A 25337-nucleotide genomic window follows, 5' to 3' on the forward strand; every position below is an offset into this window, starting at 1 on the left:
TATTATTATTATTATTATTATTATTATTATTATTATTATTATTATTATTATACTGTAACCCTGAGGGTAGGGAACTGTCTAATTAAACAAACAGCTTCATTTATATACCGCTTCATACTGAACTAGCAGTGTCTAAGCGGCTTACAGCTGTAAGCTAATTGCCCACATCAAGCTGGGTCCTAACTTTAGTGACCTCAGAAGGATGCAAGCCTGAGCCCTGGCTAGTAGTGAACTCGCAACTTTATGGTTTTGAGTGAGTGGCTGCAGTACAGGCATTTAACCACTGCGCCACCAGGGCTCTTCTTAATTAACCATTTGCAAGCCGCTCTGAGAGCCTTTGTGGTTGAAGAGCGGCATATAAATACTCCAAATAAATAAATAAAATAAAATGTGCAAATTCCCCTACGGAAGCAGTTGCACATTTCTGTCTATTGTGGAATGCTTGCATTCAGTTCAATTTGCAGAAGTAGAGTTCCATATACATTGTCATTATGACTGCAGATGTTCACGTCCATTCAGTTGTGCGCTCACCTGTGCAATTTTGCCATCCAACACAAGCATTACGTAGCACACTCATAACTCCACATACAAAATGCATGCTATGCAACCCCAAAGTAGAACCTTGGCCATGGTTTTCAGGTCAGACACTACTGTATATATTTTCACACTCCTTTTTCCTCATTGCCTCACAATTGTAGTGTATGAATCCCTTCAAACTAGGATTATTTTCCTGTCTCAGACTCAGGAATTCAAAACATGCTAAGTGTAAGCTTCAGTCACTACCTTTCAACAGAAACAATCTAAAATGTGTTCATTTTCAGAAGAAGCAATCTTCTTTAAAATGGAAAACCAACTACAGTTTGTATGTAACTATACTTACATACATCAACCTATAGTTCAGCAATACATAAACAAATAAATAATCTTAGGCCCATCCACTTCCCCCTCTCATCTTCTAGAATATGGCCACAAGGAATTTGAAACACTGGAGTTTATCACACGGGAGGATTTTCTCTTAATTTCAAATGAAAAAAAAAGTGGGGCCAGAACGCATTCATGTGAATTTGCTAGTTCAGCAAATTTACATGAATTCGAACTGCATCTGAACTGACTTCCCATTGCCCGTAACTGCATGTGGTAGTCTATCACGCAATAACGTTAAACCCCATGATTGCGTTTGGATTGCCATTGGATTATACTTCCAATTTCCCTTGTCTGATAAACTCCACTGGTGGCTACAGTTCCTTCTGATCTTGTACAAAAGAATTTAAAGTGTGCAAACTCCTATTTGCACAGAAGACAAAAAATATGACAGGTTTCTATACTATACCGTCTCCTACAGTTCCTCTCCAGTTCCAAAGCTGAGATAGAATATCAGGAACATATTTGAAACATAAAATAGGAAAACAAACAAAAAAAGCCAAACAAACAATAAACCTAGAATGATCCTCATCAAGTCTCTAAAATGGTGCAATCCTGAATGATGAAAAGGCATATATATATGCCTGCCTTATGACACCTAAGATAGAGGACATGCTTTCCTGTATATTTGATATATGCACCATTGGATGAAGGCCTTCCCATAAACTTCATAAATGTGAACAGCAAATTGCTTTCTGGAAATAATTCTAGAAGCTAGTCATGTTGAATGTGAGCAAACTTAGCCAGTGTTTTCTATTTGAACGGAATCACAATGTAATCATTACCAGGTGGACTGTTTTGCTTGACTAGTACAGTGCTCCTGGGATTACTAATGTTTGCTCCATCCAGATTTTCATGGTGCTATTCTCCAACAAAGGTCTCACAGGGCAGGAATTTATTTGCCTTTGGGGCTAGGATGATATAAACTTATCTCAGATGTCTACTTCCTTTCCTTATAACCTGTAAGCATCCTGGGGACTCTAATTTAGGGTGAGGTCAAAAGGTTTATGGCGATGTGATTCAACTGTATGATTTAAACAGTTTATCAATCACTCTCCAAATGGATTTAAATTTAATTTTCCTGGATCAAGGGTTTAGCTTAAGAACCCTGCCATTCTGTGAAATATCGACTAATGGGATGATGCCGTGATGACAATGGTTGGCATAAGGGGTTAAGGAGGTATGATGGGACAGAAGGTATCCGGGGAGCAGGGAGACCCAGGGGAGCCCGAGGACCAACAGGAGGGAGAGTGGAGACAGCTGGGGGCAAGTGAGGAGGAGAGGGTAGGGCAGGCTACACCCTGGGAAAACGTGGAGGAGGGCCAAGCCCTTAAGAGAAGAGAGGGTAAGGCAGCCGGGAGGAGGAGCTATCACGGAAGAGGAGGACGTGAAGAGGTGGCCGGAACAGGGTGAGGAAGCGTGAGCCAGAGTCCAGGGAGAAGAGGGAGTCCTATCTCACTCCAAGCCAATCAGAACACCCCTAGGGTTGGTCCACATGCCATGGTTCATCTTCTGGACCCTCAGCAGGAAGGGGAGTGTGGACACGGAACCCTGGGGCCCTGATGCCTTGGAAAGAAGCAGAAAACCTAGAACGTCGGTGGTGGGACGTGGCCGGGGATAGGTGGGAACACGGGCCCAAACTGGGTGAACCAGAGAAGGCTGAATTGGAGTTTCCCAAGAGGAGGGGACAGCGAGCTCCAACCCCTGAGATGGACTAAAGGAGGATATTGGCCTTGCAGGAGGGAAGTCTGAAGCAAGACCTCCTTTACCTCGGGGCAGAGAGAATTAATTGTTTAGTGTTAGTAGTGTGAGAAACACCAGTTTCATTAAAGTTTGAGTTGAATTGCCCACAGTTGGCCTCTGCTCATCTCCTTATAAAGTGAGCATGGCTGTTTATGCAAGTTGTGGCACTCTGTGCTGATAACAGGAGGCTGAAGGAGATATGAAGATGACACGAGAACACATGGCATGGGGAAATAGATAGTTTATATTGTGCAATGGCTAGTTTGTACTGTGCATATGACTTCTCCAAATCCTTTGGACTACTTTGCTCTCGTACTAGATTCCCCAATCTGAGAGGATAGCATTCTTTGTCATTACAGTCCTAAAAGAATCCCTCAGGAGAGCTTCACTGGTCAAGCTGGGAGATGTGTATCACCATTTGAACGGCTACTTCACCTCAGATGTATGGCAAATATTGCAATGGGGTTTGTTGATGAAGCTGTCCTAGAATGGCAAGAATAACAACTGGAATAGCAAGAAGAGCCCAGGAGTGGAAAAGTGACCAAGGATAAATCTCAGTGTGGAAAATTTTAAGAATGCCAATGAAAGTGATCAGATCTACAGTCCTGCACAACCAAACTTCAAAGTTTACCAGGATCTGATGTGTTCTTTTCAGGGAGTTCAGCTCTGAACTGATGTCTAAGGCAACCCCCAGATGCTACATGTATACTAGAAGATAGAATGATTGTGCTTATTCTCTGGGAAAGGAAGACAGTGAAACTATGTGACAGGTTCAATCCTGACTGGCTTTGTACAGAAGGAGGTAACTAGAGCAGAAATGTATCTGGATATGGTTATATATAGGCTTCTTGATGCCATGACTTGAAACTATAGAGAATACTATTTTTAAAATTTTTGTGAGGATTCTCAATGTAGATATCCATACAAGATCTTCTGTGATTTCATTTGAAGGTGAAGTTTGGGAATCTGTACTGGCACAGGAAGTTTCACATATATGTCCTCCACAATGAGTTAGTGCTACATTACAAAATTGTTCATGTATTTTAGACTAGGAGTAATTTTTGTCTTCCCTTCTTGGGGATCACAAAGAATGCTGATTCGCTACACTAGACAATTTCTCTATGTTCCTTCAATACCTAAAGTGTGAGAGAGAGCCATTTATATGGCTCTTGGTTCTCTAGAAATGAATGGCTCAATTTTGCTGCTGTGACTGTATGCTACAGCTGTCTTGGATGGTTGTAATATCCACCGGTTGGTTGCCAATATTTCTAAGGCAAGGAGAATATATTGAAACCCACCTCTCACAGGCAGATCTTATGTCAAAACTGTGGTCATCCTCTCCTGAGATGCTTAAATAGACAAGGTCTGCCAGGAGAAGAAACATTTCCAGAGGGAAAGAAGGAAGCTCTACGGGCATAAACACACAATCCAGACACCATCAAGTAATCTCAGCCACTCAGCTGTAGCAGCATTGAGGTTTTCACCAAGAAGCCTACCACTCTGTGACCAAAAAGATGGTCTTCAGGGACAAAAGATAAGTTAGTTCCTTCCTACAGTGCCACCTATTATTTGTTCTTGTGTGGCAGGCATTGTTATAAGCTCAGGCTTATACCTAGGTTCAACTAGGTATAAATAAACTTTATATTTTCAGGATATAAACTTTCAGGGGACCGTATAAACTTTCAAGGTAAAGTTTGACAACCATATCCCTTACAGCATCTTCCATTAATAGGCACAAATATTTAGAAAGGAATAGCGAATTTATGTACAGAACCCATGTCGTCAGATCTAAACTGCAGAGAAAAGCCAGCCTCAATAAACTGTGATCCAATCCTGGTTTGCTTCATTGAAACTGCTGTTTCACATGCCATGTTACTTAGTCCAAGAGAAGGGAACCTCTGGTGCATGAGTTTACGTCAGCCCAAAGAAGATCTTCATCTGACTGCAGAATGTCTGTACATACCTCTGATCAGAAATAAGAAATGAATCCTAGGATGGCTTTGCCATTTAATTAGATCTGATTTGTAGCTCCAGATGGCTTTTTCTGAACACTAAGGTTAAAATCATCCAAGCCACTGTATGTCCCATCATCATGTTCAGATGTGAGAGCTGGACAGTGAGCAAAGCAGATAGGAAGAAAATCAATTCATCTGAGATGTGGTGCTGGAGTAGAGTGCTGAGAATACCGTGGATGTCTAAAAGGCAAACAAATGGGTCTTGGAACAGATCAAGACTGAACTCTTGGAAACAAGATTACAAGACTGAGGCAGCCATACTTAGGCCATGTCATAAAAAGGCATGACTCATTAGACAATAATGTTAAGAAAGGTGGGGGTAGTAAGAATAGAGGAAGACCACAAGCCAGATGGGTGAACTCAATCAGGGAGGTCATGGGCCTGAGTCTGCAAGACCTAAGCAGAGCAGTGGAGGACAAAGGAACTTGGAGATCTGTCACCCACAGAGTTGCCATGAGTTGGGGTTGACTTGCAGGCAGTTAACAACAACAAACTATCTTGGAACCTCTCTTTCCCTTAAAGCTCAGATAATTCAGAGGATTTTGGTAAACTGCCCCTATAGAGCTGGTAGTATCTTGGTAACATTACTGAAAATTGCCTAATTTAAAAAAGAAAGAAAGTAAGAGAATGCAAGAGCATTTGAAGTTGCTGTTCCAGTGGACTTCCTTCTCCTAGTGAAAGCTGGAAATTCTATGGATTGTATCCACTATTCTTTGCTACCATCTGCTGGTCTGTTAAAGGAAAACTTTCAATTTCTACTAGATAATCACAGATGCAGCTGGAGAATTCTGGTGGAAAGGAGAAAAGATCCAAGTCTGGATGCTATATTTCAACTTGCATGCTGACTGCATAGGTATATGGTGGTGCTTTTACTACAAGAGATAGCTGCAACCTTTTACACATTGACTTTGTTCACTGAAATAAGAGGTTAAGAGAGAGGGGAAGAACTGAATCCCTTTGAACGCTGTATAGATAGACTTCACATTTCTGGCCCATTCCAATTTGGTTAAAAATAATATTACACATAACAAAAAAAAAAAAACCTCACATCTCTATTTTATTTATAATTCTGAGAATGGAAACTTATAACATTCTTATGACCATCTTCAGATGCTGCTTGCTCTGTATCTACAGTTTTCCAATTTATCTTGACATGGACAAAACATACCGTATATTCCGGCATATAAGACGACCCCCAAATTTACAACTTAAAATATAGTATTTGGGATATATTCACCGTATAAGACCACCCCTCTCTTCCTTGATAAGTCAGAAAGGAGCTGAAGGCACACAACAACAGCAGCAGCAGCAGCAACAGACGAGAAAGAGGGGACGAGGGAAAAAGGAGAAGGAGAAAGAAAAAGGAGAAGAAGAGGAGGCAGACTCCACTACACTCTGGGAAGGAGTGTGTTCCATGTTTGAAAAACAGCATCACAACATTATTTCACCCGCCCCGACAACCCTCCCGCCCTTCCTCTTGGTGCATCTACACTTTAGAATTAATGCAGTTTGACACCACTTTAAGAGCTGCTGCTCCATCCTATTGGAATCCTAGATTTGTAGTTTTATAAGGACTTTTGCCTTCTCGCCAAAGATGGGGGTGCTGCTCCAAACTACAAATCCCGGGATTCTGTATGGATGGAGCCATGGCAGTTCAGTGGCTCCTATTGGAATCAAAGCCCAGGAAGCTTTGTGCCAAATAGAAATGTGTTAGGCTGCAACTGCACTGAAGAAATAATCCATTTTTGACACCCCTTTAACTGCCTTGGCTCAGTGCTAGGGAATCCTGGATTCTAGTTTTCTGAGACATCTCAGCACAACTTGGTGTGACAACAAACTACAGTTCTCAGGATTTCATAGCACTGGGCCATGGCAGTTAAAATGGTATGAAACTGGATTGTCTCTGGAATGAGATGCAGCCTAAATTGGATCCAAGACACACTGCAGAATAATCCAGTTCAGACCACTTTAGCTGCCCTGGCTCAGTGCTAGGGAACCCCTGGGAAGTGTAGTTTGTGAGAGATGGCCTGTTACAGACAGCCAATAAGCTGCTTCAAGTCACAGTGGAGGTATGGTGTTTCAATGATGCATGCGTCCTAAGAGTCCAGAAGCCACACCAAAGCCACGCTCCAGCTGGAGCATGGCTTTGGTGCGACTTCTGGACTCTAGGACGCATGCATCATTGAAACTCCATACCTCCACTGTGACTCGAAGCAGCTTTATTTTGGCTGTCTGTAACAGGCCACTGAGCCTTCTCTGTCAGAAAGAGCTTCTGGTGCCACAACAAAAACCAATTCCCAGGATTCCCTAGCACTGAGCCAGGGCAGTAAGTGGTCACAAACTGGATTATTCTGCGTGTGTTTTGGACCTTGGTTATTAAAAATGCTCAAGGTCCAATCCTACTGCAGAATACTCCAGTTTGAGGCTGCTTTAGCTGGCCTGGCTCAATGCTTAGGGAACCCTGGGAATTGTAGTTTTGTGAGAAGAGCTCTGGTGCCACAATGAACTACAATTCCCATGCATCTGAGGAAGTACGCTTAAGTCTAGGAAAGCTGCCAACTTTTCTTTCAGTGAGTCTCAAATGTGCTACAAGACCTATCTCTCTCCTCATCATCACCACTATTGTTATCATTAAATCCAAATGCATCTGCAGAAGTGGACTAAACTGGCAACACTGTATAATAAATAAATAAAGGTTAATAATAATAATAATAATAAATAATAATAATAATAATATATGTAGACTGTAGACTGTATCTCTGGGGCTGGGATCTGGAAGCATGGAGGCATTCCCTTGAAAAACCAGGGATCCTGGGATTGTAGTTTGTGAGGGCGGGGGGGGGCAACCCCTGTCCTCTCTCTGATTGGCTGTTAGTGTGATTCCATCCAAAACAGGATTGGTTGCTCTGTAGCCAGCCTTGCTCTCAGGCTGGAGGGGAAGGTGAGAGACCTTCTGCCGTCTGAGGATGGAAGGAAAGGAGAGAGCAAGGGAAGGAAGGAAGAGAGAAGAAAGGAAGAAAAGGGAGGAAAGAAGGAGGAGGGGGAGGGAAGGAAGGAAGGAAGGAGGGGGAAAGAAGGGAGGGAGGGAGGGAGGGAGGGGGGAAGGCAGGGGAAAAAGCAAGGAGGAGAGAAACGGAGGAGGATGCTCCTTTGCCTTTGAGAGAAGCCTTCCCTGCTGAGGACTCTCTTTAGGACCCGGGCTTTCCGGAGTACAAGACGACCCCCGACTTGGGGAAGATTTTCCAGGGCTAAAAGTAGTCTGTACGAGGGAAAAATACGGTATATAAATACAAATCTACAAAAACTTCCACAACTGCATACATTAAATGACCTAGATTCCATTTAGAACTTTAATACTAACAACAAAAATTCTGAACAACACATATCAAAAATAACTGTTTTACCTGCCAGAGATTCTTCATACTTTAGAATATGTTCAACCAAATTATCCACAAGCTGAGTACAGGCTTTCTTCACAGGCTTGTATGAAGCATCCTCTTCAGATTTTAGCAACTGCAAAATAAGTAATGTTGATATTGATTGCTGGATCTGAGAATATACAAACCATCTGCATAAAGGAGTGTGGGAAGATGGTTCTTGGCCATTTGACCAAATCATGTGGGAAATAATTATGAAAATAATTTTAACCATGTAAGATTATTACACGAACCACTGGATTAATGGCTACGTCAACTGCCACTAAACTGTCATCAATTCATAATTTTTCGGGCTATGTGGCCATGTCCTATAAGAGTTTATTCCTGATGTTTCACCAGCATCTGTGGCTGGCATCTTCAGAGAATGTTTACTTTCCCTTATTTTCTTGCTATAGCACCCTCTGCTCCACCCTCTGGAATGCCCTTTCATGGGAGGCTGGACTGGTCCCCTATCTGCTTTCCTTTTACCATCAGGCAAAGGTGTTTTTATTCAAGCAGGCTTTTAATATATGATCATTTGTATGAGGTGACCCCCACCAACCTCTTTTGCCATGATTTTGCCCTGCTTTGAGTGATTTTAGGTCTAGGAGACTCATTTGTCTCCCTAATAGGGAGGGACCTAGACTTTGACTTCCAAGTTACTGTGGTTTAAAAGAAACCCTTTACTGAGCCTAAAATGTTATAGAGGGAGGATACAGCAAAACTGCTCCCTACATCCTCTAGAAGACAACTGCAAGCATTTTTAAAAAAATGTTTTGCACAGTAGGTGATGTCCTGTAATGTCTCTCCTTGGAGCCAATGATGCCCGAAACACCCAGTAGTTGCCCATCCTATTATAAAGCAATTTATCAGTAGTACTACAAAACACCTTGCCTCTCAAGTATAGAATGAGATGGCACTATCTGAGACAAATATAATAAGAACAAATTTGTACAATTATTTGTAAGTAACAGAAGCGAAGAAGTTCAGTATTACAAGGAAGTTTTTATTTACTTTCAATGCTGGTAACTCTGAAAAACGTGTCTTGCGGATGTAATCGCCACAAGAAATATAATTTCACAGTTCCGTGTTTTCTGACAATCCTTAAAGTCACTACCAATAGCTAATACAGTAGAGTCTCGATTATCCGACATAAACGGGCGGGCTGATAGTTGGATAGCTGAAAATGTTGGATAATCCGGAGGATCCAAGAAAAGCCTTGAAATCACTATGAATTGCAAACGTATTGAAGTTTTATCGCAGTAACATTAAAAGTAACGTTGCAGTAACATTATAGGAATAACATTGTAATGTATAAACAGTCCTCTAAAAATGTAAAGAAATCACTGATCAATATTGTGATGTACAATATGTACTGTATAAACAGTTCAGTCCTCTGAAAATGTAAAGAAATCACTGAGCAGCGATGTTGGATAATCTGAAATGTTGGATAATCGAAGGTTGGATAATTGAGACTCTACTGTAATATGATTAATATCTGCAAGACAAGTATCCCTGTTCCCTTAAGACAGGGCTTGTAAAGTCATGATATGTTTTTCAACATTTACAGTCATCACTAGGCCTCCAATGTTTGCACCATCTCAATTGGCATTCCTCGACTTGCCTACCAGGTGAAAAGCTGAAAAAGATCTCACAGTCTCCCACCTCATTATTTGTTCAGGATACCGTAATCCATTCTCCCAGGTGGCTGCCTGCCTTAGAAAGCACTAATTCAGCCATGTCTGCCACAGAATCTTTCTAAATTTCTTAGCCTGAGCATCATTTTCCTATCTGTTAACAGTAATCCAAAAATCACATCATTTCTACTTTAAAAAATAAAATACAAGCAATTGATTCCACTTAAAAATAAGATGCAATATATCCTTGAATAATTACTCACATTTTGAAGAAGCTGCTCAAACCAATCATACCCTGTATCTCTACAAGCTGCAACCTAGAAAAATAAGTATAATTTTAATATTCAATACCATAGTTTCAACATAAAGAACATAAGTACTTTCTAGCTTTATAGCTACCTTTTTAGGTTGTACATGCTTCACATTCTCTCTAATCTAAGTAAATTACTATCCTAATCTTAAACCACAAGATTAAACCATAAGGGAATAGGGACGCCTCTCTGTTGAATTGTTAAAGCGGCATACTTGTTCATAGCCATAACAGCTGTTCTCTGTGCATCAGCTTGGAAACTCAAAGCATAACCTCAGTTTTTAAAGTATTCAGTCATGACAAAGGTGTCCTGTTTTTGTAAAGATTGCATCACTTGAAATCCCATTTCATATAAAAAGTTATACTTTTAAATTACTTCAGGAATGGTACTTTTCATTCCAAAAACTGGGGGGTGGGGGGAGGGGGGATTCATTCATTCAATATCCTGCCTTTCCCTTATTATGGATCCAAGGTGACTTGAAAAATAAATGGAAACACAATCCAGTTATAAAAATATTATTAAAAAGTTAAAAGCAATAAGTTAACCAATTAAAACAACACCAATTAAAAACAGTTTGAAAGCTTTTAAAACTTTACAATGAGAATGAGTGTACAGTCTCTCCCACTAAAACATCCTTCTTCAGTGACCAGTTAATATCCAAACACCTATCAAATTAAAAAGGAATTTGTCTGCTGGAACAAGGGGACCAGAAAGAGAGTGCAGCCTGGCTTCCTGTGGGAGAGAAGGCCCAATCATGTCTCCTCACCAAACGTGCTTAGAAGGATGGTGATACTGAGAGAAATCCCTACATTGCACCCAAAGAACTTGCAACTTAGACAGGCTGATAAAGGGAGATACAGCCTTCAGTGACTCTGGACACAAGGTTAACAACATTTATCACTAAATTTTATTAAACCCTAACTACATTTGTGTATTACATTAGACAGCATTTTCAGTCTGTTACAGGAAACATCACTATAGAAGGATAGCTACCGGTACTTCTATAGTGACTTCTAATACATACCACATCAGTAATGTTGAGGATTTTCCTGGTCATTGCTTCTTTGTCATTATGAGGGGTTGGAGTAAACCACAGCTTCTGGAATGTCTCATTTACCAGTTTCTAAAGAGGGGAAATTAATTACATAAATTATCTTGCGAAAAATCTTTAAGTTTCAGAAACTCTAGGTTTCTACTAGAGATATTACTGGCAGAAAATTAACTTGAATTATTGGAAATTTTGAAAGAAAATGGGATCCACTCAAATATGCTTTGAAAGATGCAATCTATGTATCGAGGTACTTTGTTTACCGTACCTTAATGCCTTCTTCATCATTGACTCTGCGAATCATTTTCACACACATTTCTGTAATTTTGGGAAATGTTGGTTGCTCAATGCAAATATCCCTAAGAATCTTTATGACTCTTTTCCTGACACTAATACCAGTATCCTGAGGGGGAGAAAAAAAAAGTTCCCTTTTAATTTTAAAAATGTTTAAAAATTAACATGGTACATAACTTACAATGAAAGGTAGTTACAGACAATTAATATCAGCCATGTTAAATTGTGATTGCACAATATGATATACATATTAGTAAACTGAAGGAATTCAGTTATGTTACACTCCTAGAAATGTGAGAAATCATTTTATTTTTTCAGAGCTGCTGACTGATATGTTTGTTCGAATTGATGGCTAAGTTTCAAATGTTAGCTTTATGAATGGAGCCTTTTCATATTTATGCTCTTCCTTACGAATTATGTACAAAGGAATTTATAAAATAGTCAAATATAAAAGTAACCATACCAGTATTCGTTCAATTAGCATGTCATAATACTGTTCAGCAAGCTGTGGTCGGCAAAGCACAAACCGACCAAGTAACTCTACGGCTGCTTCTCGTACACTAGTTGAATTATCCATCAATCGGCCATGGACACCTCGTTGCATATCCAGCTATACGTGAGAGACAGAATAAAATACAAATGCCAAATAAGAAAAAAACAGATAAGCTATTTATGAGAGCAGAAGAGGGTAAGTATGGTTAGAAACGGTTTCCATCTTTACCCTGGCTAGAATGCTGGGATCTACAGCAACAACCTCAGACAAACACTTCATGGCTTTTGTTCGAACAGCAATGGCATTTTCACCAAGCACACGCAGAATCTATTAAAACAAAAAATAGTATATTATTTGGTTTTAGAAAATAGTAGGCAATAGTTAGTAAACAAATATGAAGCTGGGAAAACATGCTAGAATTAAAGTAAAATGAAAAACTACATATTAGGAAAACCTCACAAAAAGAACACTTTGTAAGCCTGCTGATTGTACCACCCCATTCATTCACTGTGAATTCCCTGAAGAAAAGTATCCACAAATTTTGCCATAACTAAATGGCTAAGGCACCATCTGTGGTAAACAATACAGTCTTCTCTTCCCCAAAACCTCTGGAGCATATACAGAACACAGCACTAAAAATGTTCTGCTGATTGATTTTTTACATTTTTCAAATCCAGCTATGCATGCCTGGGACTATTTCAGGAATTAGGACATCCTGTAGCCTACATTCACTGGGATTGGATATGTGCATTCATTCTCTGGCTCTTGTCAAAAAATATGATGAGAGAGAGCAAGGAGCAACTATGGTGGCTGAAATTATGTGCTGGTGAAATTCTGCACAAGCCATACCAGAGACACTGGTTCTTCCTCAACATAAGGTATGAGGAGAAACAGGGACGCTCATTATTCTGTCCATCCCATAGTCAGGCAGTTTCTTCAGAACTTACTTTAGCTCAATGCAATAATCACTGGCTTGCTGATAACTTAAATGGTCAGACTGCCATGAGGGTCTGGTTTCTACAATGAATGGAGGCTATCCACCTCAAAAGACATAATGCATATTGTTGATGCTTCTTGCAAGAGACACCTAAGTGCATGTTTGTTCATAGTAATAATTCTCAAGTAGGCCCTGCACGTTTCTATCCCACTATTTTTCTTTTTCCTGTATACTCTGGTTAAGAAACATTGGGACAAGAGAGGGATACATCTGGAATTCAAACATGTGATACATTCAAACATGCTTATGTTCTGATGAATTCAATTTCACTGAATGGTGGTAATATTCATTAAAAAGCACCATGCACAGCAAACAAGCTACTATAATGATTTTCTACTTAGAATTAAGCTGCTTCTCTATGGCACGATTTATGATGTTTCATTCTTAAAAAAAGGAAAGCAAATAAATACAGGCAAAGCTTGTGGAGACACATCTGCCACTATCTTTTTTATGACAATGTTCCAGGTTAACAGTATCATGTATAAAAATGCAAAGGGAAAATATAAAATGCAGGCAGGATAAAGGAAAATGTTTATGTAGTTGATACATAATGAAGCATATGGCGTTATCATGACCTATTAAATACCTGCGCTCAACAATGAACAGATATTGCACACTACCGCATAAGCGTTTGGAATCAGGAAACCAACTGTATTTCACTAAGACTTCTGGCACAGTTTACCTGTGTCAAATAAATATCGAAGCTCTGGGCAAACGGCCTCATAGAGGCCAAGTAACGAACAATCAAGCAAGCATCTTCATAATCCACAGTATCAGAGTTCATCCTGTAACAAAATTGGAGACTGTTATTTTGGACTTCTTTAGCAACAAAATATATGAATACAAGAAGGCCAAGTTAAAAAAAAAACAATCAATCAAATGCAATAGTTTTTTGTGGATTTTTCAGGCTATGTGGCCATGTTCTAGAAGAGTTTCTTCCTGATGTTTCGCCAGCATCTGTGGCTGGCATCTTCAGAGATTTCTGGCCACATAGCCTGAAAAACCCACAAAAAACTATGGATGCCGGCCATGAAAGCCTTCGAAATCAAATGCAATGTTGAAAAATCTGAGAAACTCACTTTAATGTACTGAATTGCGAAGGTGCTGTTTTAATGATGTTGCGTAGAAACTTTTTGCGACTTTCTGCTCTGTGCATGATCTGTCCTGTCGTTTCAACCTCTTTTGCATGATGTGTTCCTTCTGATGAATCTTCATCCTTTTGAGATTTCATTGCTTTCTCCGTCTCCATAGTAGTGTCCCGAAACCACTGAGCTATATAAAATTTCCGAGAAAACTGGACAGTGTATGGGAAAAGGAACCAAAAAAAGGCGAAAGGAACCAAAAAAGGAAAAAGGAAGAAAAATAAAGAAATAAATGTTGGAAATTAAAAAAAAAAAAAACCCTCCTCTGAACACGTCTTTCCAAGAAAATCCCATGATAGGTTTGCCTTTGGGTCACCATAAGTGACAAACGACATGAAGGCATGCAACAACAACAACATTGTTACAGAAACAAAAGTGGAATGTGAATTGCTTAAATGATTAAATATCAATATTAATATTCTAGAAAGAATTATTGTAATATCATGATATCTTTCCATTGATCTTTTATTCAATGAGCCAAGGTATTACTGTATTTCCAACCAACTGTAATTTACTAAAATCCGTATTTGTCCAAGTTAGTTTCGCATTTTAGGTTCTGGACTTTACGTACTGCAAGAGGATTCAAGTTAGAAAAGAACGATAAATTACACACTCAATTCTTTTGTTGTTGTTAAGTGCCTTCAAGTTGTTTGTAACTTGATAGGTGACCCTATCATGGGGTTTTATTGGCAAGATTTGTTTAGAGGGAGTTTGCCTTTGCCTTCTTCTGAGGCTGAGAGAATGTGACTTGGTCAAGGTCACCCAGTGGGTTTTCATGGCTGAGTCAGGATTCAAACCTTCATCTCCAGTGTTGTAATCCAATGCTCAAACCACTACACCGTGCTGGTTCTCACAGAATTCCTCTATTGTTTATTAAATATGATATCTTAAATGTGTGTCTACTCGTGTGTCTTTGGCCAATTAAATGTATGACTATTGGTATAGTAGGAAGCTGAACCAACAATTCTAAAATATTTCCACACAGTGAAGAAGGGCAACAGTTCTGTGGTACAGCACATTCCTTGTGGACAAAGGCACCATGTTCAATCAATGGTAGCTCCAAATAAGGATGGGAAAGACTTATATCTGAATTCCTTGAGAGCTGTGGCCTGTCAATGGAAGCTAGTTTCCTCCAAAGTAGTTACCTCCCTATGTTTTGGACTACATTTTCCCTAACAAGTAGTCATAGATGCTTGGAGTTCTAGATGAAATATGTGCAGGAGCCCTCTATCAAGACATACAGAGTGACAACTGAGTAAAACTGACATAGACAATACTGACAAAATTACACTTGTGATCTGATTTGGTACATATAAAGACAGATTCTTGTGATATAAACTAGAGAATAGGAATCTGCAGGAGAATCAGCACTATGTTCTTAAAATGTTTGAATAATTCCAAAGAAGAAGATGTCTACTCTCCTGACTTTAAATATTTAAACTTGCACTTATACAAATGCAGTACAACACACTAAAAAAACAACACAGCATCTAAAAAGGTAACACCCCTACTTCTCTTACCCAAACCGTCAGTTTTATCAGGAGGAGGAAGTGAACTACTTCTGCCCTGTGCTTCCTTTTGCTGCCTCTTTTTAAACATCTGAAAAATCACTGTTTATGTTTGTGACTACTAGCAAGTGTGTTAGAATCACAGCCTTGTCCTTCTTTCCTCATGTTAAAGCCCTTTTAAAAATAACAACAACTAGGTGTTTCTGAAGTAAAAGAATGTATCTCTTAAGAGAAAAATGAGCATCTTCCCACTTCTGACAATACCAGAGAAACAGAGAAAGAATGAAAGAGCCACTGGAGCTTATTCTCTCTCTCTCTCTCTCTTAAATACCCAGTGATTCCAAAGAGCAATGGTGTTCATGTGAGTGTGATTTTAGAGGTCTTTCCCCCCAAATTAATTTACAGCATATGTAAGTGTATCACTGAAGTCAATGGTAAACAAAGTTCCAAAATTATATTCTCTATAGGCACATCCAGATTTAACATTCTCTTTGACTTTCATTTAGAAAACATACCACTAATGATGCATCAGTTTCTGTATTTTCTTCCAAATAATCTAGCAATGCCTTTTGCAACTGCTGGATTTCATCTTCCCCTCCTGAGACCTGTAACACAAACCAATATCCTTGAGGAAAATTCACACTCTTCTGAACATCAGAAAAGAGACCTGTTATGATTTGCATTTTAGACATACCTTAAGATACTCAAAGCAGACAAACTAAAGATCAGATTGCATACTTCTGGGATTTAGGACAACCTTAAGTGTAGACAGTGAGACTGTTTTTGTCTTACAAAAAACTTTTATCTTTTTTATATAGCCTGAATGTAGGGGCCCTGCAAAAGTAAAAAATGTATCACAGGTGCACTGAAAACATATAAAATAGCACACATGATGAAGCAAACACTAGGAGCTGAGACTGTTTTTCTTTTATGGGGATTCAATACTGAAATTGAATGTACACATGTGACAGTTTCAACTCACTTGAACTCTGAACAGCAGCTAAATAAATAAAAAGCAGGTACAGTTTTTGCTTCCATCTGAAGACAATTATTCCATGTCCTACTACTCATACAACAAAGTATGCTTGACTTTGCTTCCAAGTGCTACCATTCCTTTGTCATTTGAAGCTACTTGAGAAAGCTTCACTGGCACTTACTATGAAGGTACCTTCTACAGAAAACCAAAAAGAAATATCTGTGAGAGTGGGTTATCTTCCTGCAGTTGGACAGGACAGGAGAGGTCCAGATTACCTGAAGAACCATATTCTTCCTCACAGAAAAAGCTCATGCTTTGAGATATGTTGGGGAGTCCCTTCCTTCTGTCCCACCATCCTTTGTCCCACCACAGAAAACAGCCTTCTCAGTGGCTGCCCGCAGGCTCTGGAATTCTCTTCCCAAAGAAATGAGACGGGCATCCTTCACAAGCAAGCCCTCATGAGCCTGGCCAAAACCTCCTTCAGATTCGGTGGTGGTAAGGCATGATGGGAATGGTAGTTCATCAGAACCTGCAGGACCATTGGTTCCCCACCCCTGTGTTAGGGGATCAACATCCTGGAACTGGCAAGAGCCACCAAATTAGTTTGTGCTAGTGAGGAGAGGTGAGATCATAGAATCATAGAGTTGGAAGAGACCACAGGGGCCATCCATTCCAACCCCCTGCCATGCAGGAAATCCAAATCAAAGCATCCCCGACAGATGGCCATCCAGCCTCTGTTTAAAGACTTCCAAGGAAGGAGACTCCACTACACTCCGAGGGAGTGCATTCCACTGTCGAACAGCCCTTACTGTCAGGAAGTCCTCCTAATGCTGAGGTGGAATCTCTTTTCCTGGGGCTTGCATCCATTGTTTCGGGTCCTGTTCTCTGGAGCAGCAGAAAACAAGCTTGCTCCCTCCTCAATATGACAGCCCTTCAAATATTTAAACAAGGCTATCATATCACCTTTTAGTCTTCTTTTCTCCAGGCTAAACATCCACAGCTGCCTAAGTCGTTCCTTATAGGGCATGGTTTTCAGATCCGTCGACCTCCTTTGGACACACTTGTTTCTCAACATCCTTTTTAGACTGTGGTGCCCAGAACTGGACACACTATTCCAGGTGGGGCCTGACCAAAGCAGAATACAGTGGCACTGTTACTTCTCTTGAGCTAGACACTATACTTTTATTGATGCAGCCTAAAATTGCTTTGGCCATTTTAGCTGCCGCATCGCACTGTTCACTCATGTTCAACTTGTGGTCTACTTGGACTCCTAGAGCCCTTTCACACGTAGTCTCATTCAGCCAGGTGTCCCCCATCCTATATCTGTGCATTTTATTTTTCTGCCCTAAGTGCAATACCTTACATTTCTCCATGTTGAATTTCATGTTCTTAGCTTTGGCCCAGTTTTCTAGTATATTCAGGTCATTTTGAATGTTGATCCTGTCCTCTGGGGTATTAGCTATTCCTCCTAATTTGGTGTCATCTGCAAATTTGATAAGTATGCTCCCAATTCTGTCATCCAGGTCATTGATAAAGATGTTGAATAGCACTGGCCCCAGGACTGCACCCTGTGGGACTCCACTGGTCAATTCCCTCCAGGATGAAAAGGAGCCATTGTTGAACACCCTTTGCGTTTGGCCGGTCAACCAGTTACAAATCCATGTAACAGTTACTTTGTCTAGCCCACATTTTACAAGCTTGTTTGCAAGAATGTCATGGGAAACTTTGTCAAAGGCCTTACTGAAATCAAGATATACTATATCCACAGCATTCTCTTCATCTACCAAGCTAGTAATTTTATCAAAGAAAGAGATTAGATTTGTCTGGCATGACTTGTTTCTCTGAAACCCGTGTTGACTTTTTGTGATTATGTAATTGCCTTCTAGATGTTCACAGACTCTCTGCTTAATGATCTGCTCTAGAATCTTTCCTGGTATACATGTCAGACTACCTGGATGATAATTGTTGGGATCCTCTTTTTTTCCCTTTTTGAAGATAGGGACAATGTTTGCCCTCTTTCAGTTTGCTGGTACTTCCCCTGTTCTCCAGGAGTTCTCGAAGATTATTTCCAATGGCTCCGATATTACATTTGCCAGTTCTTTTAATACCCTTGGATGTAGTTCATCTGGTCCTGGAGACTTAAATTCATTTAGATTAACAAGGTATTCCTCCACTATCTCTTTACTTATTCTGCATTGAAATTTCCCTATTCTGTCCTCTGATCCATTATCCTCAGGTGGAGCACCCTTTTCCTTTTCTGAGAAGACTGAGGCAAAGAAGGTGTTGAGTAATTCTGCCTTTTCTCTGCCCCTTGTTAACATTTTGCCATCTTCTCAACGCAGTGGCCCTACTATTTCCTTCTTCTTACTTTTGCTACGGACATATCCAAAAAAGTCCTTTTTATTCTTTTTAACATCTCTAGCAAGCCTGAGTTCATTTTGCGCTTTAGATTTTCTGACTTTACCCCTACATGTGCTTGCTATTAGTCTGAATTTCTTTTTCATGATTTCCCCCTTTTTCCATTTCTTATACATGTTCAGTTTAAAACTTAGCTCAGTTGAAAGTTCTTTAGTCATCCATCCTGGTTTCTTGAGAAATCTCCCATTTTTCTTTCTCACTGGAACTGTTTGAAATTGTGCCTTCAATATCTCCCTTTTCAGAAACTCCCATCCATCCTGAACTCACTTATCTTTTAGTACCCTCAATACTTCTCTAAGTTTACTGAAATCCACTCTCCTAAAGTCTAGAATGCGTGTCTGACTATGCCTGGCTTCTCCTTTCCATTGTATAACAAACTCCAGGAGAACATGGTCACTTCCACCTAATGATCCCACCACTTGCACCCCATTAACCAAGTCATCCTTGTTGGTTAGGTTCAGATCCAAAATAGCTGATCCCCTTGTTGCCTCTTCCACCTTTTGGACAATGAAATTGTCTTCAAGGCAAGTGAGGAATTTGCTAGACCTTGAGGATTTGGCTGAGTCTGACTTCCAGCAAATATCAGGATAGTTGAAGTCGCCCATCACTACTACATCTCTCCTTTCTGAGTGTGTGGTCATCTGTTCTAGAAAGGCATCATCCAATTCCTCCATCTGACTTGGAGGTCTGTAGTAGACTCCTCCCACCATAACATCCATGTTGTTTCCCTCCCCTTTAATTTTTATCCAGATTCTCTCCACTTGGCTGCCAGGATTGATGTCCTGGATCTCTTCACTGGTGTAAATATCTCTGACATATAGTGTTGTTCCTCCTCCTTTCCTGTTCGGCCTATTTCTCTTAAAAATGTTATACCCCTCTATTCCTACATTCCAATTATGAGACGCATCTCACCAGGTTTCAGTGATGCCTATTATATCATATTTGCTTTGTTGTACTAGAAGTTCGAGTTCATCTTGCTTATTTCCCATGCTCTGTGCATTAGTGTAGAGACATCGCAGACCATGGGTCCCCTTTACTTGCTGCCTGTGCAAGTTTTTTTGCCTCCCACTGTTGGGTCCTTTTACTTTTTTCCTCTATGTCAGTTTGACTATTTTCGCCATCCCTTTCGCCTTCCTTAATATTGTCTCCCTCCCCACGAAACTCAGTTTAAAGCCCTCCTCATCAAGTTCTTGAGACTGTTGGCAAAAACATTTCTTCCAACTGGCGTAGAGATGCAACACGTCCGTTGCAAAAAGTCCTTCCTCATGGAACCGCAGCCCATGATAGAAGAATCCAAATCGTTCTCTTCTGCAGAGCCAGTTGTTCACATCCGCTATTTTCCTCTCCCTTACCGGACCGTGCCCTTCAACTGGCAGAAGAGATGAGATGACAACTTGTGAATTCATTTCTTTCAGCTTCCTACCAAGAGCCTCATAATCCCTTCTGATGTTATGCAAGCTGTGTCTTGCAGTATCATTGGTTTCCACATGGACCAAAAGGAAGGGGTATTGGTCAGTAGGCTTGACCAGTCTTGTCACCCTCTCTGTCACATCACGGATCTTTGCCCCTGGGAGACAACACACCTCTCGAGACATCTTTCAGGCCTACAAATCACTGCTTTTTTGACCCTCAGCAAGGAGTCCCCCACTATGACCACACGTCTCCTCTGAGGCTTAGTAGCGGCTGTTCCCTCTGGTGGGACTCTCAGGCTCCCCTGCTCTGTTCCTGAAGTCTGTCCATGCTGCTCTTCCTCATCCTCCTTGATAAGGGAAAGAGCTTCGAAACAATTCTCTAGCTGCAAGCTCCCAGAACAATCCCTTCTTGGCCTACTTCTCTGTGTGACATTTCTCCAGCTGTCTGCCTCCTGTGTAGGTGAAGTGACCTCCTCTGCCCCAGCAACGTCCTCTGCGTGGTACTCATCCAAGATCGTTAGTTCCGTTGTGTTCAGGAAATCCTCTTTCTCCCTAATATGCTGAAGTGTAGCTATTTTGGACTCCAGCTGCTATACATTCACCTCCAAGAGTGCTACCAACTTGCACTTTGTGCATGTGAAGTTCTCCACTTCTGTAGGCAAGAAGATAAACATCCCACAAGAGTTGCATGTGACAGCAGCAGATCCCTCAGTGTCCATACTATGAAGTCTTTAGCAATGACTGAAACTGGACTGTGGTCTTCCTCCTCAAAAAATCCTCTGGTAAACACCAACGTTAAGGCCCCTGATGACCTGGCCTTTTCACCAGTCTCTGGCAGCGAGCTCAATCTACTGGGAATATAACTTTTGAGGAATGTCCTGGCTGCTAACTTATACTTAAAGCAAGGTTCTGATTCAAGTTCTGCTTCTAACCTAATGTAGATTTCTTTGGATTGGGGTACTACATTTGCACCAGTACTGGCAGCATCTTTTGATGGCAGAGGGAAACAAGATTACAGACACTTGAAAGAGCTGGATCAGCTCACTGGTCTTCCACAGAAACATGTTATGTTTCTTTAGTGCAGTGATTCCCAAACTCTTTCCCTCCAGCTGTTTTGGACTTCAGCTCCCAGAAGTCTCAGCCATTTTGGCCAATGGTCTGAAATTCTGGGAGCTGAAGCCCAAAACACATGGAAGACCAGAGTTTGGGAATTATTGCTTTAGTGTTTTTCTTCTTTGAGCTGCTTCCTAGGTGCCATTGAGAGAGCACAAAAGGGAAAACTATGCAATAAAGTAGAGCTAGAAGGTTAAAGTAAAAGTGTAGTGAAGGAGCAGGAGCTCAATAAAAGGAAGTCTCCTGGGCAAGAAAAGAAAAGGACATGGGTTGGTGCCAAAGGGCATGGCTTTGGTTTCGGTTAAAAGCATAGCCTTGTCTCTTCTAGGCAACAACAAAAAGATAAACCATATTCATGGTTGCCTCCCAAGGCTTGACCTGAGAAAAAGCCAATTTTCAGAATGTTTTTTGTGGTAAAGGAATAGATTGCAGGGGTTGTTACTGGGAAGCAGTAGTATCGTTAGGGGTATGTGCGCTGGGAGGGGGGTGATACCCAGTCAGCTCTCCACCATCCCCATGCTCCTTCCCCACCCAGGCACACTCTGCACGTTCTGTCCTGCATGTGCCACTCCATGCCCCATGTGTGCACTGCTTTGTCCCCTGCGCGCGCACCACAGACTGCATGCTCCATCTCCAGGGGCTTGGAGGGGATAGAGTGGAGCCATGGGGGATGTCATGGGGAGAGGAAGTGCATGCCATCCTGGAAGTCCCACCCACCAGAAGTTCCACAGCAACAGTCTGTCCCCTGGTCGCCCACCACCAGATGACACCCAGTGCAGGAATGCCGCTGATGGGAAACTACCTAGAAACTCTGTGTTCATCACCTAAGCCCCTGTTGAACATCTGCCTCATGTAGGAAGTCTAGTGGGAAACAATATGGGACACTGCCTTTGAAGTTCGGTGTCCAAATGAATGAACAGTTTTTAAGGTAGGCCTCCAGAGTCATAGTAAGGATCAGCATACAGCATAATTGGAAATTATGCATACCTCTCACATCACACATTTCTACTGGCTCTATTTTTACTTTGCATGTTATTATTTTACCTCAAATAATTAATCAATAATGAATTCTAGTAATTAAGCAACAGATTTTAACAATCAACAAAAGCTTAATGCAAACCTGTTTTAAGATTCGTGCTATAGATCCTTGATCCATTTTACTAGTGACTGCATCCTTCCTCAGTCGTGCTGCCACAGTTCCTAGATAATCAAGTGAGGCTACTCTTAAAGCCATCTCTGTAGATTTATTACTAAACTGATGAACCTGACAATAAACAAAGAAAAAAAGTTGTCAGCAACTTTGCCTCTTCCAATATTTACCAGAAAATATTGTTGGTCTTTTTCAAATATTATGGGAATGGAGAAAATACTCCCTAATATATATAATTTATATCCTTTGGTCACCCAAAAAGTTTCAAGCAGGCAAAAGTTCTTAAAATACATGAAGTGTGAATGGACATATTTGTATCAAGTAATATGTATATCACCTGCCATACTCCACCTGGATACAGTGATCTTGTTTAAGAGGCATGAAAGATATGAGGGCAGATTACTAATAATACACAGTCATGACCAGCACCTCTTGTTTGGAGGAATTACTCCTTGTTGACATGTACATCTATCATTAAGAATTGTCACACTTCAGGAACAAACCTTTTACTTCAGTGCCTCAATCCCTCTCTCAAAAGCTCCACCCCAAACTTCTATTTCTATTTTACTTAGAAAATAATACTAAAATTGCTATCAAGATCCAGACTTTTGTCTGTATATTTGTGTATGCATTTCATCTCAAGCATTTCTTTGCTACCTGCATAAATCAGCAGATCTAAATTAGGGCTGCAAATCAAGAGGCCCTCCCAAATGATCTGACTTGCAAGTCGTGCAGCGCCAGCCACCAAAACCAATGGTAAAGAATGATTCGTACCCTTAATCTAAACATTAGGAGAATAAGATCTAGAGAGTGCCAGAACGTTTAAGCTGAAACATAATTCAAACTGATTTAAAATATAATAGGTTATTTTTGTCATGCTGCTTTTTTACAACTGAATGATAAAGGAACTGAATTTAAAATATTATTAAAATAATTTACCAAAATGAATGATAATTGATTTAATATTATGTCACTGCTCCTGACTTCTTTTAGTGAGCAAGACATAGCTTTCTCTAATATACATGCTGCCAAAGGCTGATCAAATTAGATTGTGAATTACTTCAGAAAACTGAGAATTAGTTCCATTTTAAGGCCCATGTTCAGAACCTCTACAGTGGAGGGCACTATAGCAAGTGTTTTCAAAAGAGGTAGGCCCATACCAATGCCACTTGTTTCCTTCCTAATTTGTTTTTATGCCAGTCCATTTCCCCCAGATGCTGCATTCAATAAGGTTTTAATTACTGTTGCTTTTATAGTTGTTGAAATTTGTTTTGTCTATTTAACTTTTTAATTATTGTAAGTTGTCTTGATTATTTTTAAAGGGAGGCTGAACAGAAATGCCAGAAATAAATACTAATAGTGGAAACAAATTCTTACACATAAGTATTGCTGACTTCACAGGCAGAAAGTGGAGGAAAGAGGATGCACAATAATAGCATGTTTTCAAACATCTTAACATAATTGATATCTTAATTAGGCTATGTCCCCAGCACTCCAATGTTATACTGAACATGCATCTATACAGACTGAGTTCCAAAACAATATTTTCATGATTAAAAATGATTAAAAACATTAGTACAAGGGAAGTACAACTGTTGTTTCAAAATATCCAGGTGTCTTACCAGTAGTCTTCCCAGTAAACTAAGCAGCAACTCTGCAGCCGGCCATTCTGGTTTGTTGACTGTGGACAGGAGATCTTGAACAAAGTTCTCAAAGAGTGGCCTATAATCCTCCTCACCCTGTTTGCTACCACATCTGTTTAAAAGTAACAGTGAAAAGAGAAAAACAGGTATTGAAGAAAATGTGTACTATATGCTTCATTGTAGTACAGAATTCAACCAAAGCCAGTACTGCAAAATATCAAAATATTTTTTACTATTTTACCCCCCCCCCCCAAAAAAAAAAATCAAAAGGATTTTTTTAATGAGCATACTTATGAACATCTTTCCTGAATATCTTTTAACCTAAAATATTACTGTAGCATGGGGGGAAGTATAATGTCTGAAGAAGAAGACAAAATTACTGGTACAGGTTAGGTATCCCTTATCTGAAATGCTTGGGACCAGAAATGTTTGCCTTTCTGAGTTTTCTGGATTTTGGAATATTTGCATACCCATAATAAGATATCTTGAAGATGGGAACCAAGTCGAAACATCAAATTCATTTATGATTCTTATATATCTTACACATAGCCTGAAAGTAATTTTATACACAATACAGTGTTACCCCGGGATACGAATGCGCCGCCTTACGAAATTTCCGGGTTACGAAAAAATCCAATTGAAAAAAACTGTTCCGGGTTACGAAGGTTATTTCGGGTTACGAAAGAAATTTTGGTGCTTTTCGGCGCTTTTTCGCACCAAATCGCGGCGTTTCCCCATTAGCGCCTATGGGGTTTCGGCTTGCAAAGCCTTTCGGGTTACGAAAGCGGCGGCGGAACGAATTATTTTCGTAACCTGGGGTAACACTGTATTTAAAATATTTTGGGGCATGAAACAAAGTTTATGTACAGTGAAAAAGCAAAGCTGTCAATATCTCAGCCACCCATGAGGCCAATTTTAGATTTTGGAGTATTCTGGATTTAGGAATTCTGGATAAGAGATACTCCATCTTTAGTAAGCATTGGAAGCACTGAATAGTATTAATTGTCAGACAGTATATTGTGCATTTCCTCAACAATGTTCTGAGAAAATTTTTTACAGTGTGTCCAGAAATTACAATGCTGATCAACTTCTGGAGCAAT

At 40.3% G+C, this 25337-nt stretch overlaps 1 protein-coding gene across 1 annotated transcript in view; it reads right to left on the reverse strand.

Moving 5' to 3' along the window:
- NIPBL (NIPBL cohesin loading factor) overlaps positions 1–25337 on the reverse strand; it is a 236193-nt gene that overhangs the window by 26694 nt on the left and 184162 nt on the right. Inside the window, exons 23-33 of the mRNA XM_042451336.1 lie at positions 24217–24365; positions 22565–22708; positions 16041–16130; positions 13955–14169; positions 13558–13660; positions 12107–12205; positions 11849–11995; positions 11360–11494; positions 11068–11166; positions 9996–10049; positions 8084–8192 (exon numbers count right to left, since the gene is read on the reverse strand). Of these exons, the coding sequence (XP_042307270.1) occupies positions 8084–8192; positions 9996–10049; positions 11068–11166; positions 11360–11494; positions 11849–11995; positions 12107–12205; positions 13558–13660; positions 13955–14169; positions 16041–16130; positions 22565–22708; positions 24217–24365 (1344 nt within the window). The remainder of the gene's footprint in view (positions 1–8083; positions 8193–9995; positions 10050–11067; positions 11167–11359; positions 11495–11848; positions 11996–12106; positions 12206–13557; positions 13661–13954; positions 14170–16040; positions 16131–22564; positions 22709–24216; positions 24366–25337) is intronic.

The sequence above is a fragment of the Sceloporus undulatus genome, chromosome 2, assembly GCF_019175285.1.
Source record: "Sceloporus undulatus isolate JIND9_A2432 ecotype Alabama chromosome 2, SceUnd_v1.1, whole genome shotgun sequence".
In the NCBI taxonomy this organism is placed as follows: Eukaryota; Metazoa; Chordata; class Lepidosauria; order Squamata; family Phrynosomatidae; genus Sceloporus; species Sceloporus undulatus.